The following is a 23,340-nucleotide window of genomic DNA, read 5'->3' as shown; positions in this document are numbered from 1 at the left end:
TTAGCCAGGCTTTTTTAAAAACTTAAAAAAGTTGTGAAACTTCAGACTTTTTTCTTTCAAATTTTAATAGTTTGGAGGAGTAGGAGTTGCTTGAGGTAGCGAGCAGTAATGGTTTTTTCACTTCTCATGCTCTTAAAATGTTACCTTAGTCTCTGCATATCGGGACTAAAGCTCCTCATTAATCTCTAGGGATTAATTTTTTTTTTGTTGGAACCTCCTAAACAAATTCGTTTTTTGGAGGATTATCGCCATTTTCAGTGATTGTGTATAGAGACAATTTTTAGGGCGTGGAAATAACCTCAAAATGACAACTGTTCAAACATATTTAAAAAGACACGATTTCATACACGTACACAACGAAATACAATTAGTGATTACGAATATGAATCTATTCAGTTATGATTCATAATTCATTTATTGCATTTTATGGGTTTTACAAGATTTTATATTAATTTACATGTACCCGGCATAAACCCCGTTAGGGCACAGCAATATTATAAAATAAACACAAAAAAGTTATTCTAGGACTTAGGAACTAAAACATATTAACAATGTTAAACCTTAAAATCAAGATACTCCTTCAGACTGTAGAACGAGTTCTCAATCAGGAACCTCCTAAGTTTGCCATAGAATAACGACTCTTTCTCTATATTTTTATTTAAAATGAATTCATTATATTATTCCTAGTCCAGTTTTTAAAATAGTTTGTAATTTAAAGCGGAAGCATTTAAAGCGTCACTTCAAAAAAAATCGAAGATATATATAAATAACCATAATGAAATGACTTGTTTTAGCCCCGTGTTGAACAATCTACTATTGGTTCACTAGTTTGTTAGTTCAGCCGTAAAACTCCGCACGCTTATGCAAATAATTTAACATTGAACCATTCACATAATCATTCGCGATAGCGGCGAAGTAATTTCCAATTACCATTTTTACGTCTTTGTGACGTCATACATCCACCCTTGTTCACGCGCCATTCATTCTCGCCTTTGCTATTTCTATGACGTCATATCGGTCGGGCTAGATCAGCAGGGCTACTACGAAACTCGAAACTCGAAGTTCGTATCGTACCGTCCCTCTCGCTCTACTATTAAACAGTATAAGTGTCAGAGGGACCGCATGCACGACACGAACTTCGAGTTTCGAGTTTCGTAGTAGCCCTACAGTTGTGGATGCGAAGTTAAATTATTTTCAATGACTTTAACCCGCAGCTTCGCACGCGTAAACTGTCAGATTCGGCTGTTGAATTTTTTTTTTAATTTTACCTAATTCCTATGGGAATGTCTAAAAATTACATCGTGGAGTTCATTGCCGTTGCATTAAAAACAACCATGCCAAATGTTTTGACTCTAAAACCCTTTGGTGCGATTTTTTTATCTCCATAGCGCTTAGGTACGTACTTTTGTAGAGAAGCGCTGTTTTTAACCCCCGACGCAAAAAGAGGGGTGTTAATAATAAAAATAATAAATTTCTTAATTTAGGCTTTTTTTGAACCCATACAATTTATAGTTAATAATTAAAATTAAAAATCACAATCAATACATGTCATAATCATAATCATTTTATTACACTAAATTATAACCCTGAATTAAATAAATAAACAAACAAAAGTTAAATTAAATAATTAAAATGGTAAAATTAACATGTATGTTATAAGTTTGACCGCTATGTGTGTCTGTGTACAGTACCTACGGCTCACGTAAAAAGAGCGCTGGGTGACAGCGGAGGGGATGTGTTTGCGCAGGGGTACCGTCGCGCACGAAAATACTCGCTATAATATTGTATAATCATGTCATGTTTATTATACAACAATTTTATCGCTCATTAATTTGTTTCTCAATTTATCTATAGTTGGCAATTCTTTTTGAGTAATATGAAAATTGTGGTTAGCTCGTTTAATAACACCTTGATCAATGTCTGTTATGGGTTTATTTTTTACCCTTTTATTTTTTCCGGGTGAGCGAAAAACAGCTACAAATACGGAAGTTTTAGTTGCCTCAGCAGTCCGTTGCAAACATTGTTTTAAATTTGTGGCGGACAAGAAGAAACTATAAGGGTTCCGTTTTTGTCATTTTGACTACGGATCCCTAAAAAATATTTTTTCAAAGATAAGTATTTAGTTTTCCAATAAAAAGTTCTGCGACTCGCATTGTCATAACCGCAGCTGCACAGTAAATAATTAACTCTCTGCGAGTAAAATTAATTAATACCGAAATACATGTGATTTACTGCAAAAGTAGCGAACAAAATGAATATCCAGACTCCCCTTTGCCCTTTGTCGTATCATTGTAAATTTTTATACTGAATTTTAATTAAGAGTTGGACCCTTGCCAACGCAGTGATCGGGGTCCACATTTTTTACTTCATAATTCGCGTAAATTAAAAACCAAGGGCCAATGTCACGGACAGTGTGACGTTGATTTTAAAATGTCATAAAACAAATTTTCTTTAAAAATGTTTTTTTTTTTTTTGCGGGCGTGCTTTATTGTCTGTACTTTTAGTGTCACCTAATCTTCATGGTCCTTGATATCCATACTAAATGCCAAGTCATTAAATATCCTGAAAGGAGGTGAAATCTGACTTGCAAAATTTGAAACTGACCACTTATTTTTTGAACACTGCAAGTTAAATAAAAACGTATTTATAATGTTAGTGGGATACAAATGGAAATAAGTAAACCAAGTTATTAGTGTACTTAATTAAATCAACGTTGCGGAATAAATACAAAAACCTTCTACATTCCTAGGCAAAGACTGTCACATTGAGCTACCTTATAATTCGGTTAATCCTAGATATTTAATCTAGCCCAGACTGATAAATGGTGGTCTACTGTCTAAGATCGGGATATCAATCAAGGTCTTCATTTAGGTTTCTGTATTTTTTGGAATAAAGGTAATGGTAAAAAAATAATGCCGCATGTCGCAAGTTCTTAGACACTTATCCTATTATAATTTTTATAAATGCGAAAGATTGTGAGTAGGTGTGTGTAAGTGTGTGTATAGGTATGTTAGTTAGTTAACTACTCTTTAACGCTAAAATGGCTGGATGGATTTAGATGAAATTTGGTATGTGGATAGGCTACTTCTAACCCCAATATTCCCACGGGATCGAAATAAAATCCCAAAACTTCAATCGCTGGGATTAGTGACACGAAATTTGACGCAGATAATTTTAATGCAACGATAATGAAATCCACGATGTAATTTGTGGGAATTCTCAAGAGAAATTTTGCTAAATTCTGGAATTAAAAAGCATAATGATGGAGAGAGAGCAATAATCATTTATTTATTTTCTATTTTTAAATGTAATGTTTACCGTGCGAAGCCGCGGTTACGTGGACTCGTATTACGTACTTACAATAAAATAAAGTGACCAACTAACTTTAGGGTAACCATCGAATATTAATGCCGTATCCGAGCGATACGTCACTGTCCGATCTTAATCTGATTACTTACTGCTGTAACTAAAGGGCATTCATCTTATTTAAGATACCTTGAAAAAAAAAGTCGCTAACGCCTTAGTTTATAGCGTCGTTAATGTAAGCAGGTAGTCTATAAATACCGGGTGTGTTGTGGCCTGTAATACGAGCAAATTCATTTTTTTTTATTCGACTGGACGGCAAACGAGCAAGTGGATCTCCTGATGGTAAGAGATCACCACCGTCCCTATACACCTGCAACACCAGGGGGATTGCAGATGCGTTGCCAACCTAGAGGCCCAAGATGGGATACCTCAAGTGCCAGTAATTCACCGGCTGTCTTACTCTCCACACCGAAACTGCTGCTTTACGGCAGGATTAGCGAGCATAATGGTGGTAGCAATCCGAGCGGACCTTGCACTAGGTCCTACCACCTGCAAAATTAAAACATAGGTCGTACTCAAACTGAACAACATTATTTAGTTCAGTGACTTTTAAAAATAATGGAGTCTTTATGAATACTGTTATAATGTACCTACGCCATCCTAGAACCCAAACGTCGCGTGTAACGCTGCTAACATCCAACATTTTGCTTCTTCGAATAGACTTGAGTGTGATAAAAAAAAAACTATTTTTTAATTTCCGTAATAAGAATGGTTCTGGAAAATTAAAAGAAATATAGTACTTACATCCACCGAAAAATTTCATAACACAAATATTTTCTTTTAAAAACTATCACAAAGTTTCAACTTATTAGTTTCAAAATTTTTAATTAGATCTAAAAAGATCTCTTATTATTGAAAGAACCGAAAAATGTTGAGGAAAAAATTATTAAATTATATTTTTTGTTTTCAACAAATTAAACTTATAAGGTCTCGCATCCCAGAAACCAATTTTTTGTGAAGCTTTTAGTGACACTACTTACAAAACATTTTGGTCTTGAGCTAATTAGAAAAGCTTCCAAAGTGTTTTCATAGTTTTTTGCCTATTTCGTGAGTCAGTGACTTACAATGACTTAAATTAGTGCTTTTAATTAACTTAAGATCAGGGTATTCAAACGCAGAAATATTCAAAGGGAAATCTTACTCCCGTATGAAGACATTGCCCTGAAATTCTGAATGAAATTGGAATTTAAATAACCTGTTAATTAATACTATACAGTCCATAGTAATATATAATTGAGAACATTTATAATAACAAATATATGACATGTGTTCATCATCATCATCAGCCCACAGCAGTCCACTGCTGGACATAGCCCTCTTCCATGGCACGCCACAACACTCTGTCTTCAGCCCCTCGCATCCGCTGTCATGTGTTGTACACACATGTGACATGTGTTATATAGGTTTAAGTTGTTTTTTAGGGTTCCGGAGCCAAAATGGCAAAAATGGAACCCTTATAGTTTCGCCATGTCTGTCTGTCTGTCTATCTGTCTGTCTGTCTGTCCGTCCGTCCGCGGCTTTGCTCAGGGACTATCAATGCTAGAAAGCTGTAATTTTGCACGGATATAGAAGTAAACTATGCCGACAAAATGGTACATTAAAAAATTCAAAAATATTTTTTTTTAGGGTACCTCCCATAGACGTAAAGTGGGGGTGATTTTTTTTTCTCATTGAACCCTATAGTGTGAGGTATCGTTGGATAGGTCCATTAAGGGTTTGCTAAGACGATTTTTCGATTCAATGATTTGTTTGCGAAATATTCATCTTTAAAGTGCAAATTTTCATTAAAACCGAGCGTCCCCCCCCCTCTAAAATCTAAACCGGTAGGTGAAAAAAAATTGAAAAATCCAGGATGGTAGTAAGTATATCAAACTTTCAAGAAAAACTATAACCGCTAAGTTTGCTTGAGAATTATTAGTAGTTTAGGAGTAAATAGCAACCTAAGGTATAAAATATATCTAAACTTGGAAGATACCGTATAAAATACGAAATCCTCAGAAAAATAGTACTTAATTTTTACTAATGGCTACGGAACCCTATTTTGGGCGTGTCTGACACGCTCTTGTTATTGTATTTTATTATTTTGACATTTTATAATTCAATTTTATTGAATTTTTAAGAATAATTAAAATAAAGGCAGTACCTTTTCCAATAACAAGGTTGAGTTTCTTGCCGGATTTTTCTCATAAGTGATTTTCATAGCCTAAATTGAATAAAGATATTATTATTAAAGATAATAATTAGGTACATCTGAAATTTACCACGAGCTTTACGGTGAAGGAAAACATCGCGAGGAAACCTGCACAAACTTGCGATGCAATTCAATGGTGTGTATGTGAAGTTCCCAATCCGCACGGGGCCCGCGTAGGAAATACGGCCCAAGCCCTCTCATTCTGAGAGGAGGCCTGTGCCCAGCAGTGAGACGTATATAGGCTGGGATGGGATGGGATTAAAGATAATAAAGATTATAATAATATGCTTACCATTGGCAGTGACCAAGCTGGTAGATGAATATAACGACTTTTGAACGTGATTGTCAAATCTATTTGAAGTAATAAAATAATATGTGATCTGTGGTGGGACTAACAAAAATCAACCATTCTCATAAAATTAACACGATAATTAGGCTCATCACCATCATCATATCAGCCTTTTCACGTCTACTGTTTGGACATAGGCCTCCCCCATAGACTTCAAGTTGCATTCGTTGGAAGCGGCCTGCATCCAATGTGATTCCGAGGCTTAGGTGCTTTTCCACCGGCGAGGCGAGACGAGAATTGAAATTTGTATCGCGGCGAGCGTGCGAGAATGCATACAAATTTCCACACATACAATTCTCTTCTCGCCTCGTCTCATCTCGCCTCTCCGGTGGAAAATCACCATTAACCAGGTTCATCCGTCCATCTAGTTGGTGGATGGCCTACGCAGCGCTTGCCGATCCGCAGTCTCCATTCGAGAACGAAGATAATGAAACTAAGTGCACAGTTTTGGAAAAAGGAACCAGCCATTCTCATTCACCTAGCCACTTCTAATTGCCGTGTTAGTAGTTCGAAAAAAGCGACACGGTAATTATACTGCTGCACAGATGAATGAGAATGGCCGAAATCTGACATAACCTTTTCTTCCCCAGCTACATCCTCTCGCTCGCACTGGCCGACCTCCTCGTGATCATCACATGCGTCCCGTTCACATCGATAGTGTACACGGTCGAGTCGTGGCCGTGGGGAGTGACCGTCTGCCGCGTCTCCGAAGCAGCCAAGGACGTGAGCATCGGCGTGTCAGTGTTCACCCTGACAGCTTTGTCCGCTGACCGGTACTTCGCCATCGTTGATCCTCTGAGGAAGCTTCATGCCACGGGTGAGTTTTTCTAAAACATGATTTATTATTTATTACGGTGTGGCCGCTCCTTAATGACCCTAATACAGTCTTTACCTCGTATTAGGTATGGCTTCTTTAGGCCAGAAGGCAGCTGCAACTGCCTCTATCAGCAGCTGTGGCATACGAAAAATAAACGTAACTCAATTGTACGTGCACGTACATGCTGATAACGTAATCAGCATGTATCCGCGTATTTCATCGCTGCATCTGTAACGGTGTTATGTAGATGAGACATATAAAGTACCGAACTTGCCTTAAGTGGCTGCTTTCAGCCCGAAGCCTGGGGCCTGTAAGTACATGTACAGCCACATTAAAAAGCAAACCTTCTTGGGAGCTTTGTATACCTTATACTAACCCCTAACCTTGCTCAACTACTTTTGTGATTGAGTACTGTCGCGCTTAGCGGCTAGCGGGTCAGCTTGTAGGAGAGAAAGTAAACAATGAATTATCTGAAGACTTGATTTATTCAGTTGCATAACAATAAGGCTCTCCTACAGAACGCGGCATGAGATTTTACCGTAAATGTAAGCTATTAAAGCTGTCAGTTTTGATGCTGATTGCAAGCATGCTGGGTTGGCTTGGCAGCGATTAATTGCTTTCATTTCGCCAATGTATTCAGCATTAGATTATAACGCTGTATCACCGAATTAACAAGTACCACCAATAGGCCAAGGTTCAACTTACATGACAATTATTTCCGTATATTTGTCGATGTTCAAAATACCTAAATAGGGGAGGAAGGGGTAACACCGGATAGTTAAGAAAAAAAAGCATAATTAATTATGACACTAAGATATATTTCAATAATATCTAATATCAAAATCAACTAGTAATTGACTATCATTTGGCACGAACTTATCGCGATCAAGTTATTACTTAAGAGATCAATCAACATTTGCTTAAATTTAGTAAATCCGATTTCACCCCTTGTGTAAGGGTATAACCAGATACCATAATTTTAATGGTGGGGTGAAAGCAGATGCTAATTATTTACAGTCAACACATACGAAAAACAATAATTCCTGTGAAGTACACCCGGTGCAACCTTCGTGGGCACATTTCAGACAAACCGTACATTGAATCCAGGCATCCGTATATTTTGTACGACTATATGTTTCATCACAAATAAGACATTCAGTATCATCCTCATTTACATTCTCTTTATGTTTCTGATTGTGTGTATTTTTAAAAGCTTTTGATTTTTTTCCTCTTCCTTTTCCCTTGAGTGAAGGTGTTTGTGGTTAGTTTTTAATCTGTAATAATTAGTTTTTGTAAGGAGACTCAGTTAATATGTCAGTTTTAACCCGGCGAGCTGACGTCTTCCTATTTCTCTCCAGTGTGAGGAATGGGCATTATATCTTTTGGTGTGAAAACAAATTCATCTTGATGTTTAGAACAAGACGGCTGAGGTGATGGTGTTTTGTGTCTAGCTAGAGTCGTTTAATCGATCAGAATCCTGCGTTTGACCAGTAAAAGATGATGATCCCTGTTGCTCGCATACCATATATCTATGCTTGACGTAATTTCGCGGCATTTTCAAACTCGTCTGTTACAAGGAAATATTAAGGAATTATTAAATCGGTAATATAATTAATGATGGGGGGAAACCGGATACCTGATTTCACCCCGTCTGCTTCTATCCAATGGCCTTGATTTTGCAAATGAAAAAAATAACGCAATAGTTTAACGGTCGAATTAAAAAATAAAATTATAAATAATTACTCAAATAGTCACAATTTCGACTTAAATCATAATCATGCATATTATAACTGATAGTGATTTGATACGAGATAAAATAAGTAGAAATATTACATCAATAACCTTTGTTTACTTTTTTTCTCAACGGCAACGTAACACGAGTACTTCGCCGACCGCCATTTACACGCACACTAAGCGGCTCTGCCGTGTGTCTAACGTATTTAAGCGAGTCAGCGATAGCAGAAATGTGAAATAGCAAGCTATCTGCTTTTACCCGCTATCCGATTTCACCCCCCCTTCCCCTACGCATGCCGTAACAACTCGATTCCCATCGGCTTGCCTAAATTGTTTTATGACGCCACTAACGACAAATATGGCAAAGCTTTGGTACACTTACTGTGAGATGTCTGATCTGAAAACATACTCGTACATAACACACAATAAAACATTTACTGTTAGTCAAACTTACTCAATCACCAGCTTCAATACTGCAGACTAGACTTTACCCGCGGCTTATCACGCGTAAACCTTCAGAACTAGTAGTTGAACTAAACCTCCGGGATTATACTAAATTCTCATGGGAAATTCCAATCATTACATCGTGGTTTTCATTGACGATGCATTAAAAATAACCGTACCATATTACTCTAAGCTTTTATCCTGATCTCGTAAAAAACGTAGCCTATGTATTATTCCAGACGTCCAGATCTACTAACCAAATTTCATCTAAATTCGTCCAGTCGTTTTAACGTAAACGAGTAACAAATATACAAACACATACTAACAAACTTTCACATTCATAACGTAAGGAGTAGTAGGATTCATTTTAAAACAACCTGTATATTTATCCATCATAAATTTCCACTTCCACTTAATGCATGTTTCCATGACACTGATAAAAGCAAAGTGCAAAAACTCAGCGGATGACGTGACGCATTTACCAGGCGCCGGATGCATTACCGGGCCCACACGCCGCTGGACGTAAATATTGCATAGTTTTACACGCGATTGCAAAGGTCAGTTCGTTTTAATAGCCGCGCCTTAGATCTAGATACACGGCAGCGAGCTCAGCCAAGTTCAAAGAAAAAGGTACTGGCGACGTGTGTATATTTTTACACGAACCGTTTCGAGCTACTCTTTGAACCCAACCACAACTAGAAACCTATTATTTAAATCTGGGTGCGCATTTTTCCACATAACATTTTAAGTCCTATTATCGGAAGTCCGAAAATGTTTCTCATACAGTTTTACATCATAACGATCACTCTTCATATATTTTTTTTAATACTAACGATCGAATCTCATAATCATCGGAATTCATAATATCATTAATCATACACTCTGTTCATACTGATATTGGTTTTCATATAATTACTTATACTAACGATTTAAACTCCTAATCATTCTAATTCTTAACGCCAATATTCATAACTTTGTTAATACTTATATTCGTTTTCATAATTTTCTTAATCATAAGTGTTGAGTTATCCGTATCATTGACGTGCGAACCGAGCGAGCGAAGCGAGCGTGCCGCAGCAGCGGCCGGCGAAGCGCCAGGACTGAACGTATTTTTCACCTAATACTAATATAATATAGTATAAATAATTGACGATATAAGTAAATCTTATTTTGAATAGGTAGTTACCGTTATGAAAAACAATAGTACCTATGACTTCAAATGTTTTCTTATTAATTCCATTATTCATAAAATTTCTGAAAAACAACAATATGAGTTGAGATGTGTCTTAGTAATGACATTATGAGTAAAAAATATAAGAATTGTCTGTTATGAGTTCCGATGTTAGTAATAAAAAATTATGAACAAAAAAATTATGAAGTGAATTTAAATCTACATACATACAATTTAGCACAGAATCTAAAATGTCACTACTGGAGCTCAAACATTTATTAATATATTAACGTTTAAAAAGCGGTATTAACTAGACTAGATTTAATAACGTACCTACAGACTATTAAGTATATTTGTCTATGTTACTTTTCTTCTATTTTCTAAGTTTTCGTTTGTTGATAAAAACCAGCCAATTCAAATATTGAACATGCATTACTTACATCTCAAGCGAAATAACTTGGCATCTGTTATAGATCTCAATTCTTTTCAACAAACAACGACGCATATTCTTATTATGGAACTTGGCTCTCATTTCACTTTTATGCGTTTAATTTCAGTTCAGTCTATCATTCTGAGGCCGTATCGCCTTACATTTTTAACGCTCGCGATCGCAATCAAATGACAGATTTCCCATACAAAACTGTCATTTGATTGCGATCGCGAGCGCCAGAAACGTTAGGCAACACGGCCACTGGTTTTTTGTCGTTCAAAACAGGTTGGAGAATATTATGAATACACTAGTGTTTACCCGCGGCTTCGCACGCGTAAATCATTAGGTCCAGCAGCTGAAATGACATTCCGAGATTTTTAAAAATTCCCGTGGGAATTCTCGAAAATTAAATCGTTGCTTTCATTGACGTTACATTAAAACAATCATGGTCAAATTTCAGACTCTAAGCCCAGCGGTTATTGTTTCGATATTTTATCCCTATCCCGTGGGAATATCGGAATAAAAAGTAGGCTATGTTTAATTCCAGATGTTCAGCTATCTACATACCAAATTTCATGACTCTAAGCCCAGCGATTGTTATTTAGAGATTTTATAACTATCCCGTAAGAATATCGGGATAAATAGTATCCTATGTTTTAATCCAGGTTATAAACTATTTTTTTGCCAAATTTCATCCTAATCCTTCCAGCCGTTTCAGCGTGAAGAAGTAACACACTCACTCACTCACTCACAAACTTTCACATTTATGATATTAGTAAGAAAGTAGGATTTAATTTTCATCAGTCCCTCAGTCTAAGAGGGTTATTCTGACCAGAACCTAAACTGACGCCAGCGTCGATATTTTAGTTAGTTACAAGTTCCTATTACGACTTTTTGATAAAACATGTCAAAAAAAACGATTATTCTGTAAGCAGCCGTAAAGGGCTCTTTTACATGTATTTTTTTTAATTACTACCAGAACTTAAGGAAAGTACATCATTGCCAAGAAGCAGCGCAATATAATTGGCAGAAAGTAATTTTTTCGAAATAAAAATCATAGTTCTTTATTATTTACTCGTATCTGGGGGCACTATGAAAAGAAAAAGAAGGCGGGGCACTACCTACCTTTTCTCAAACCGTTTCGTCGTATTTTCAGTTGTATACTTCAACCAGCACTTCGGTCTTCCGACTTATAAAGACTCCGGTACAATGCAACAGAAAATAATCGCTTTGAGACATTCTATATCAATGAAAGATGTAAAACGATATTCCTGTTTTTTATCAAGGATTAAATTTCTTAAAGAAATGACAAATTCAAAACCATATTTTAGTTGAAATGTGAGAAAAGATTCGACAAACAAAAGAGAGAGAAAAAAGTTTTTGTACCGGAAGAGGTTGAAGGGGATTTTTATAGAGTAATGAGAAACATCATTTTGAATAGGTAGAAACAAATATTTTGTTTGCCTTCTATATAAAAAAAATAATCTTAATCTACCTAGATTAAGTTTTTTTTTAATATAGGAGGCAAACACAAGTACAATTACAACAAGATAAGTAAAATTGCGTGAAAACTAAAACATTTTTTACGCCTACACTTAGATTTTACACTATACCTAACCTATCTAAGCAGAAAAAGTTTTCGAAATCAAGGAATTACATTTGAAATTTAGTTTTGCATTCACTGCGAAGCGCAATTTTACTTGGAGATACCTGTAGATGTATCAAGGACTTGGGCCCTTGATTATGAACATGAAATAGTAAGCAAATAGCTGTTACCCGCGACTCCGTCTACGTTGAATTCGGTTTTCACTATCCCGCAGGAACTATGCAATTTTCCGGGATAAAAACTACCCTATGTACCTATGTACCCTATGTGTGTGCTTCCCCGGGACGCAAACTATCTGTATACCGAATTTCATCTCAATCGGTTCAGCGGTGTAGACGTGATGAAGTAACAAACAAACAAACGAACAGACTTACAAACTTTCGCATTTATTATTTCGCATATTAGTGGGATACAGAACAGTGGTATAGGTAGTGCCACCGGAGTTGAGGTCACGCAAACAAAAACATGTCATGTAATGACAGCGGGATTTTGACATTCACTAATTCATTTTAATTTATTCTTCTTTTATGTAATCAGTTCTTCATGTAGCTGTGTGTGTAATCATTCACTTCAACTCTCGTTGCACTATCTATAATAGTGCAAATTCAGAACGATCCATGCCACGCAAAAAAATAAATAAAGAAATAGATGACAGCTAATAGGTAGCAAGTGTGTAAGTAATCAGTTTGACAACTATAATTGTAATTATAATGTTTTTTAGTATTCGTATTATCAGCAGGAAAACTTTGCTATTTTGTGTCGAAAAACAAAACAACAATAACAATATAATCGGACAAAAATACACGTTCTCAATGGTTCGACTAACGTGGGTATTTATGGTGTTTGGACAGTCCGTCTGGCGGAACGTGGAATCACCCATTAGCTTTTACCGGAACCTATTTCGTATTATCTGGCATTGCAATGCTGGTTATTGGTCATTGATTTGCTATTCGGTGGCCATAAAAACTGTTTACAGCTGTTTATTTCAGCCGACATTGGGATCCAAGCACGTTGAGTTAGTACCAATGTTTTTATTCTACCAACCAGAGGCGCGTGACGTCAAAAACTTAGAAATCGGAGTAGAAACATAAATAGTTTTTTTAAATAAATAAATAAAAAATAATTTATTGCCACATCATAATTACCACATAATTACATACTTAGTTGAGTTGAGTATCAATCAAATACAGTACAGGATCAAAAAAAAATTGGAAATAAATAACCCAGCTACCTACGTTCCGGCAATGGATAACTCCCAGCAAATGCTGGACACATGCCAGCATGCACCCAGAGCTGATTTTCAAACCGGCCCCTTTAGCGGAGGCTAGTTGTAACATTATTATGCTACAAAATCATTCAAATTTTTATGTTTTGTTAAATAATTTATCTTCTCCTGAATATACAAGGTGTTATGTAAATAACTGAAATTTTCAAACACCTAATTGTCCTTTTTATTCCAAGTTAGTTATTATGTACAAATAACTTAACTATTTATTTCAAAAATCCTGTTTAAGTTTAAGAGTTTAAAATTTTCTCTAAAATACCCGCAAGTCAGTAATTTTAGTAATTCCTAACCAGAGGCCGTTTTGCCTAACGTTTCTGACGCTCGCGATAGCAATCAAATGACACAGAGTTCGCATACAAAAACTGTCATTTATTTATTTTATTTATTTATTGAGAAGAGAACAAACGGTCGTATACAAGAATGTGTACAGAAATACTTATAATTAACATAAGAACTACAGTTTCTTTAAATTGTAAATGTGCTAAATACAATCTAAAAAGGATTATAACTAAAATTATTTTAAAGTTAAAATTACTTTATTAATTTATGATGTCGGATTCTTTGCTAAAGATGTTACTGAATTTAATGAGGGCTATCGTTTTTTGTCTCACTAGATGGCGCACTGTTGCGTGAGGTTTTTAAGTATGGCTTTCAAAGTCTGTTATTACGGGCGTGAAAACAAAGTTTAGATTAAAATCATATTTAATACACCTTAAAGCCGTACCATAAAAATATCGAGCATGCCACAGTGTTCCATAGTCCCCGTTTTGTTTGGAAAAAAGGGTGGACAAAGGTTTCCGAAAGACAAAACTGTCTCAAAACACATACATTCATTGCCCCGGAACGAAAATTATTCTAATTATAAATAAACCCGCGTAGCTCACCCAAAAACTATGAGATTTGACATTTCGGAGACCTCACGCTACACTAGCGCCTCTAGCGCCGAATTCCGAATTCGAATATTATTTAATAGATAGTTTATTTGGCACAACTTCGTTTACCTAATATTTTATTATTTCATACTTTTTTCAATGAAATTTATTTATTTATTTATTTTTGTAGCAATTTATTTTTGTTGGGGTCGCAGTTCCAACCTAACCTAACCTACTTTTCTGGTAGCGATTTATTTTTGTTGGGGTCGCAGTTCAAACATAACCTAACCTACTTTCCTAGTAGTGATATATTTTTGTTGGGATCGCAGTTCTAACCTAACCTAACCTAATTTTCTGGCAGTCATTTATTTTTATTGGGGTCGCGTTTCTAACCTAACCTATTTTTCTGGTACCGGTTTACTTTTTTAGGGTCACTGGGTTCTAACCTATCCTAAACTACTTTCTGGTAGCGAGTTTTTTTAGGTCGTAGTTTTAACCTAACCTATTTTGGTGTTTTATAAAACCGAGCTTACGCTTGCACGATTTTTCTTGCAAGTCTGAACTCGGCTTAATAATACGTCGAAGAAATAAACAGCTATATTTAGTTGTTCTGTCTCATTAATAGTTGATGAAATGTATTTTTGAGCAAATAATAATCCTTGTACTGTTGTTTTAATAATTGTTTTAATATGTAATGAATAGTCGATGAAGTGAAATTACTCCAAGAGAAAATATTAGTATTGAATTGAATATTCTATGAACTGTTTTCGTCGAAATGAAATAAGATAAATAGTTTGTCGACATTTCAAGGGGCACCCGTATTTGTAACTTTTAGATCGGGCACAAAAAAAAGGGATTGAAAAAAATTACCTGCATTAAATAATAGTGTAATCGATTCATCTCTCGATGCAGAACAAACTACTTTCACGTTTTCAGATAGTTAATTAACAGTTTATATACATTTTAATGTTTTAACACAAACAAATCTACTATCTCGAATGATAGCCAGTTTAATGGATGCATCGATGCATGCTTAACCTCAGATCGTTAACCAGAATAGATTCAACAAATACACATACTTACAAAATATGCCACTGGAACGTTAACGCGATCTGGATTCAAGAAGTTGTTTGGAAGTAAGTTGTAGTTGTAGCTATATGTATAGCTGCACTACCTTAATGTTTAGGTAGTGTAGAACAGACTAGAATAGTTTACTCAAAGTCAAAGTCAAAATATCTTTATTAAATTTAGGCTATAACAAGCACTTATGAATGTAAAAAAAAATCTACCACCGGTTCGGAAAAACCTCTGTTGAGAATAATCCGGCAAGAAACGCAACGAGGTTTTTTTTCTTTAAACAGATTTACAATATTATTAAATGATAATATCTATACATCACAAGTATTTAACACAACTTTATTTTTATTTTTAATTGCATCTGTGTTCTTTTTTGCATCTGCGTCTGTTAGTTATATACTGGGTACCCACCTTGCATAACTTTTGTTATACCAAGATGATCGTGTAGGATCCTCAAAATAGTCGTTTCTGATACGTTAATTAATGCAGATAGCTATTTCTTTTTAAGACGAGCATCTTCCAGTACGAGTTTTTCCACTTTTTGCACAATATCTGAGGACGTGGCTTCGCCACTGGGCCTTACTGGGCTAGGGCCATCTTCGATGGACTCTCTGCCATGCTTGAATAGATTCTGCCACTTGTAAATCATAGTCTTACTAGGGTATTGACCCCCTTAAATAGCTGACATTTAATTCATTATGAATTATCGAGACTTTCCTTACCTAGATAGGAACTTTATCACGGCACGATATTCAATTTGCTCCATAATGACTGATTTATACCGAAATAATTTTCTCGCAAAAACAAAAGACAATCTTGAGATTTTTTTTTACTTTTTTTCCCTTCAAGGGTTTCACTATAACTCAGCATAAACTTTGTATAATAATGTTTCCTCCTAATACTTCATTCCGCGAACTCGGACCTCCCCTCGTATCTTGCATAAGCTTAGCTACCATAATATGGTTGCGGTTGAGTAAAGATATTATTTTAGTTCTTTAGAGTTACTACCAGATTATCCAGCAATATAATACTAGTAAGCTGAAAAGCTTTCATGACAGCTTTAAGTTGCCTGCGATTTTAATATGGAGGCACTTGGAACTTTGCTCAGAGTTGTCAAGGAATAGTTTCAAAACTTCTCTTGATACGATCAATATCGATACACGAAGTTTGTTACATTTCTTCGACGACTAGTAAATAGAGGGGAAGGTACATTATGAAGTAACTAAATCCTAAAAAACCGTCCAAGAGCATGTTGAACCATGCTCAGCGAAGGATTCCGTAGCAATTACTAAATATGGAACCCTAAAAAGACAAATATTATACTTATAAAGTTTAGGTAATTATAATTAACAAAATGAATGAATAAATGATAATTTATTCGCTGAATATGGTTACAACAGGTGGAATATAATATAACATTACTTAGTATTTAGCATATCCTACCGGAATCCGGCGTGCGAATTTAACATTTATGTACACAGTCACACAGTGAATTATCCACAGTCACAATTATATTTAGGTTTTACATGACAATTTTACAATAATAATATACACAATTTTGAACAATAATAATAGTAATAATTTCAATTATAAGCATTACAGTTGTAAGGTTTACAAAACTTAGAATTAAGAGAGTTTCGGATAAATAATTTAAACAATGGTGAGTCGAGTTGAAGCCTAACTTAATTAAAGAAATTGTATTCAATTTATTCAATATCTAAGTATTGTATCTACATGCACTCTTTGATAGGAATGTAAACAAGACAACGTCAATCGGTGTCTTAAATATTGAAATTCCCCGATTAAACTATCTAAACATTTACATTTCGTATTGAAATACTCTAGTCTTAGTTAGAAAGAGTTCTATCAGACCACATTTTTAATTTTCATTAAATTTTTATGGAATAATCGAGAAAAACTAACAAATGTGCAACGTTGCCAGCTCAGCAGGTATAAACGCTCTTTAGTCTCTGCCTCGAGAGTGGTTGACCGCAACGCTAAGTTTCTTACGGACCGGCTGTGACTACGCAACTGGCCCTACACTACTAAGTGTAAAATTCTTGCTTCGTATCTTGCCGTCCCGCTTACACTTATATTATTTAATACAAGAATAGTTTTAGGGAATACTTTAACCACCAGTGCTGCAGTGGTATCATGGGTCTAATGATAGAGCAGTCAGGGAGGTTTCTAGTTTTTTTTTCCTGTACTTTTTTTGTGAACCAGTTTAAATGGAATTCTTGTATCGAACTCTTTCTCGTTTTACTTTCTTTTCTTTTAATCTTGTGATGAATCATCTAAAATTCATTAATCATAGCGATACCCTATTTATTCTTCCAATATGTGGACTGTCTTGTTCATAAATTCAAGACAATCCCGAAATATTGGCACAGAATCAAACAATACAGCATCTCCACAGCTAAAATAAGCGCCAACAAGCACCGCCAGATGTCCGAGCGATTTGTAAACATCGCCTCGATCAGCGCTTTTGATCGAAAACGAATAAAAATGTCGATAAACAGCGCCATCAACTGTTTTCTTCAACCCTGTTTATACAATGAGGAAAATTCGTATAAATAGCATTTACATTGCGGTGTCCAATCTTTATGTCACAACTCGCTAGACGCAGTTCTCAGCGATGTATTGCTTCATGCAGAATTTTCTCGCATCTGTTAACACTATTTTCTTTGGCCGATCTGAGTTGCTTTTGTTTATAAAGCCGTCTGCAATGTGAATGATACCTTAAGTATATAAGTATACGATTGTCTTACGATACTGTGTGTTGAAAAGGTTAGGCTGCGGTCACACCAGATTGACGTTTCAACTTGTTATTTGCGAACGTCCTTGGTCATAGACTTTGTAGAGGGTCTTATATAACGTTTTATGATATACAATATAATACAGTAATAATTTTAAAATAAAATAATTAACTCTAAGCTCATAACATATATAATACGTCAAGTCTGCAACGCCTGATGCACTCTCGCCGCCTCAGGCCAAAAGGAATCCAGTCAGAAAGCCGATAGATCTTCAGCCGGCACTCACCACGAAAGGTTCTCATAAGTTCACATTGTGGTGAGACAACCACACTAACCGCTTGACTCTCAGAGTGTACTCCGTTTTGACTCGTACATACTCTACGATCTCCTTAACCTTCATAGAGTAAATCGTAGAGTAGTCGAAACACAAAAGGCTGTGGCATTCATACAGCTGGATGCAGCAGAAAAATACACAATCAAATCTCTTTTTTTTTTTTAATGATATTAGTTTAGATCAGTGTTCCGCAAACTTTTTGTGTTCAAGGTACATCTAAGAAGACGAAAATTTTTGGAGCTACACCATATATAAAAAATATGTGACTTACATCATTGTTAGTATTTTTCTTCCGACGTCAACTCGTATTTAGCTTTATGAGATAACGTTATTTTCTGAGGCACACCAACTAATGACCACGGTAACACCAGTGTACCGCGGCACACATTTTGCGGATCACGGTTTAGATGACCAAACAATCAACGTATTTCTGTGTGGCCCTAGCCTTAGATTTTGTCTACAATAAAGTAGGTAGTTTGAAGTTCCGGGATTTGAATGCGGGTCGGAAGAGGCAGCGCAATTTAGGATCGATTTGAGAAGTTTGTTTCTTTAGTGTTTGGCCTTTCGATTTGGTTGCAAAAGAGATTGGGTCACACAAAGAGTTTCGTATCAATACACGAAAATTTTACAGCTTTATCCCCCGGTTTGCTTTTGTAGAAGACTAAAAAGTAGGATATATTGAGGGAATTTTGGAAAATCCTTTTTTTACACCTAAATCCTCAAGAAATATGACGGCCGAATACAACTAAGAGGACATCATCATCATTGTCATTTGACTGATGGTAAAAAAAAACTTTTTGAAGCTTAAAGCGGTATCCACCCATGTCAAGCAAAAATATATTCTTTGTATTGAAAAGTATGAGACCATGCCCACTAAGTAGCTAGTTTCCTAACCAACCGTCGCCGCCGCGTGTCATGTATGCGCTGACTTTCCGTTCATGACACGTTCCTGTTACGGTCATGACATGATACCGTGTAGTGGGTAGAGATACATAGATATAGAGTCTCTTCTCTCTTCCATTTTAGACCATTCTGTGCGGTCTTGAGTTTTCCGCATCCAGTCCTTCCCAGCCGCTCGCACCAAATCGTCTGTTCATCTTGCTGGCTGCCTCTCCACATTCCTGAACCCCTTTCGTGGTCTCCACTCCAACTTTTTGCCCCATCTTCCATCGAACCTACGGCAAATATGGCCCACTTCCACTTCCTAGATGATATGGTTTTAGCTAAGTCAGTTAGTCCCGTTCTCTTAGAGTGGGAGGATACAAATCAATATCCCACTTAAACCGTTGAAACCGATTTAGGTAGATGAAATTCGGTATACAGGTAGTTTGAGCCCCGGGGAAGGACATCCAAATTGCACAGTTCCCGCGGGATAGTGATAAATGAATTCTACGCGGTCGGAGTCACGTGCAACAGCTAGTTAGTTGATATAGTTTTAGCAGTTTCAAAACCATCAAACCTGCCCCAAAATCGAAGCTACGTATGTAAATTTAATTTACTTGGCAACCCCATAGGCCGTAGAAGGTCGACAAATTGACAAAATTATACCTATCACAGAGTAGAGTGTCATAATGGAATTTCTATTAACTTAGAGACACGGTGTGGGATGACGTTACCGGGTCGTTCTTAGCGTATTAAGGCAGCTTTTTCACCAGAGATGTGGTAGGATGTATTGCGAGGAATGTGTGTTTCATGAACCAATAGAAACGATTCATTTACCTATCCTCGCACAGCACCGCTCTGGTGGAAACAGCTGAGCGGAGCGAGGCGAGGTAAATAATAATAATAATAATAAATCTTTATTTCGCATAAGTAAGAATTAGGTACAGACATGTTCATGCTAAGATGAAAAAAAAATGATAAATTAAAAGTAAAATACTAATGCGATAAAGGACTCAGCACTTGTCGGGTCACTAAAGGTGGCTCGACGCTGATATTACGTGGATCCAGGTTGGCATCCGATACAGAACTACGCGACACACCACACAGTTCAAATATAACAACCATATTATTATATTATTATTCTGTTTCTCTTGTTAACTTTAATTTCATGTTCTATGTACAATAAAGAGATTTAGATAATAATAACACAATTCCACCCCAACAAAATTATTGCAGCCTGGCAACATTGGGACACAAACCGCAACACAGTAACTTCAACCTACAACAGAGCCCCCTCCCCACCCTCAGGTACAACCACATCACATCTTACACAAAAGCGCTTATGTTGAGCTGATCTGTAAGTTTAATAGATGATCACGGAGGTCCTTTTTGAATTTACATAGCGATTTCACATTTCTTATTGGTGGCGGGATGTTGTTCCAGCATTTCGTGGCGGCATATTTAAAGCTACCACGAAATGAAGCGCCCTTGTGTAAATGGAGCGTTTCTATTGGTTAATGAGAACCACATTCTTCGCAACACATCCTCGCACATTATATACCTACTGGTTGAATTGAAACACAGCCTAAAAGCAAGCTTGCAAATTTTGAAGCTATTTTGCATCCCACTATCTACTATAGTAGGTAGTCCTAGGATTGATCAATGATCATTTATATCCTAGGACTACTATAGGATATCCTAGGATAGGGAATCAATTTTTTACGGAAGTGGTATAATTGTGTTATATCATTCTCATACCAACCGTAGGACGTCAACTGTTGGACATAGGCCTACCCTATCCTCGTGCGGCCCAATATGCAATAGAATGTACACGATAAGTTCAAGGGAATTAGAAATCTATGACAATGTAACAAAGTAAAAATTCTTTTATGATTGGTTATTTGGAATCTTTTTGTATTTTTTATTTCAACTCCAAATTTGTTACTTTTACGATTTTTGATTTTTTTTGTTGGAAAAATTCGTGTCTTAATTCCTGTCCAGCGGTGGTGTAGGGGTTATAGCACGCAGCACGGATTGCTGAAGACCTGGGTTCGATTCCCAGCGCTGGTCTCTTTTTCTGGTTTTTCTGTGCATCCATGTCTCAGTTTGTATTTTCGATAAAAATTCTTTTGTTTATCTATTGTTTTACACCATGTCAGTTTGACGGCAGTTTGACTTTATTCTCGAAACAATTAGATTCTAATTGCCTTGTCATTTTTTTTTTATATTTATATGGTGGGCTTCAGGAGGCTATAGACCTCCAGTTTCTTCGGTTGGATGTGGTATCTTTGTGTCATCAATCATCATCATCATCATACCAACCGTAGGACGTCAAATGTTGGAAATAGGCTTCTCCCATAGACCTCCAGTTTCTTCGGTTGGAAGCGACTTGTATCCAATCTACCGCGAACCCGCAACTTTGACCAGGTCATCCTTCCATCTCGTTGGTGGGTATATTTGTGTAATGTGTAAAATTTTCAACCAGTTTCGACCATATTTATTAAAGCTGTAATCCAATTCCATACTAATATTATAAATGCGAAAGTGTGTGTGTGTTTGTGTGCTTGTATGTTTGTCCGACTTTTACGTCGAAACGGAGCGACGGATCAAAGTAATTTTTGGCATAGAGATAGTTTATGGGCCAGAGAGTGACATAGGCTACTGTTTATCCCGGATGTACAGTTCCCGAGGGAACAGCCCGCGAAAACCGAATTCCATGCGAGCGAAGACGCGGGAAAAATCTAGTTTTATATAATAATAATAATCCCAGCCTATATACGTCCCATTCTGGGCACAGACCGAGAGAGGGCTTGGGCTGTAGTTCCCACGCGGGCCCAGTGCGGATTGGGAACTTCACACACACCATTGAATTGCTTTGCAGGTTTGTGCAGGTTTCCTCACGATGTTTTTCTTCACCGTAAAGCTCGTGGTAAATTTCAAATGTAATTTCGCACATGAATTCCAAAAAACTCAGAGGTGTGGCAATCATGAACCATTGGACGCAAGTGCCAAGTTGGGTATTCCCTTCCGTCGCAGACAGAAATTTCATAGAATTTCGTTTCGCAGAAAATGTTTCATATAATATTTGGTCCTTGTATATTTACTTCGAATACTATTGTTTCAACGAATATTTACTTGAATGAAACATATTTCATAGAAAAACTATTCAATTAAACTTATAATCTCACTTTATTATTTATCAAATTTATCAAATTGTATAATTATTTTTTAACAAATATTATTTGTTCGATAAAATATATTATAATAGGTTAGAAAGCGCTACCAGAAAAGTTGGTTAGGTTAGGTTAGACCTGCGACCACATCATAAAACGAATGGCATGTTTTTCTTGGTAATACGTTTTATAATAACTAAATAATATGAGAATAATGAACATTTGATTTTTATTCTTTGATATGAATATCTAAACAAACCCTTTTAGGACCCTTTGAGTACGGAACCCTAAAAATAACAAAAAATGGAACCGACTACTAAACCCTTGAAAATATTTTTATAGGTAACTACTAGCTCGAAGTCGGTGACTCAGCACGACCCAGCAGGATGGATTGCCCATAGTGTAGGTGAGGTAGACGACTATTGTTCCATTCTAGCTGGATCGTGCTGAGGCACCGACTTATATAATATTTTCAAGGGTTCAGTAGTCGGTTCCATTTTTTGTTATTTTTTTATTTTTTTGGAGTCGGTTTTATTTTAACATACATAGTTCTATAGACCGAGCCGAGGCATTCCACGAGAATGTCCCTTATGAAATGTTTTTGCCTTGTATGGCAGCTAATTCAATAAAATCCGTAAAGCTCGAGAATATACTGAAAATTTGTTAGCAAAGTCATGAAATATTACCAGACTTAATATCATTTTATCAGCCTTTTCAGAACTATTAGAAGAAAGGCATTTCATAAGGGACATTCTCGTAGAATACTCTAGCCGCGAATTCTAAGTTTTGTGATTTTGGAAATTAATTACATAAATTTAAAGTTCATAACTTCATTGAAAAATGTGTACTCCAC

At 36.2% G+C, this 23,340-nt stretch overlaps 1 protein-coding gene across 1 annotated transcript in view; it reads left to right on the top strand.

Annotated features, from left to right (window-relative positions):
* The window catches only part of LOC141441028 (neuropeptide CCHamide-1 receptor-like), a 279,791-nt gene that overhangs the window by 194,051 nt on the left and 62,400 nt on the right, over window positions 1–23,340 (top strand). The window contains exon 3 of the mRNA XM_074105647.1: window positions 6,497–6,723. Coding sequence (XP_073961748.1) covers window positions 6,497–6,723 — 227 coding nt within the window. The remainder of the gene's footprint in view (window positions 1–6,496; window positions 6,724–23,340) is intronic.

The sequence above is a fragment of the Choristoneura fumiferana genome, chromosome 23 (genome assembly GCF_025370935.1).
Source record: "Choristoneura fumiferana chromosome 23, NRCan_CFum_1, whole genome shotgun sequence".
In the NCBI taxonomy this organism is placed as follows: domain Eukaryota; kingdom Metazoa; phylum Arthropoda; class Insecta; order Lepidoptera; family Tortricidae; genus Choristoneura; species Choristoneura fumiferana.
Note: the sequence above shows the minus strand (reverse complement) of the source record. Positions and strands in the feature narration are given on the sequence as shown.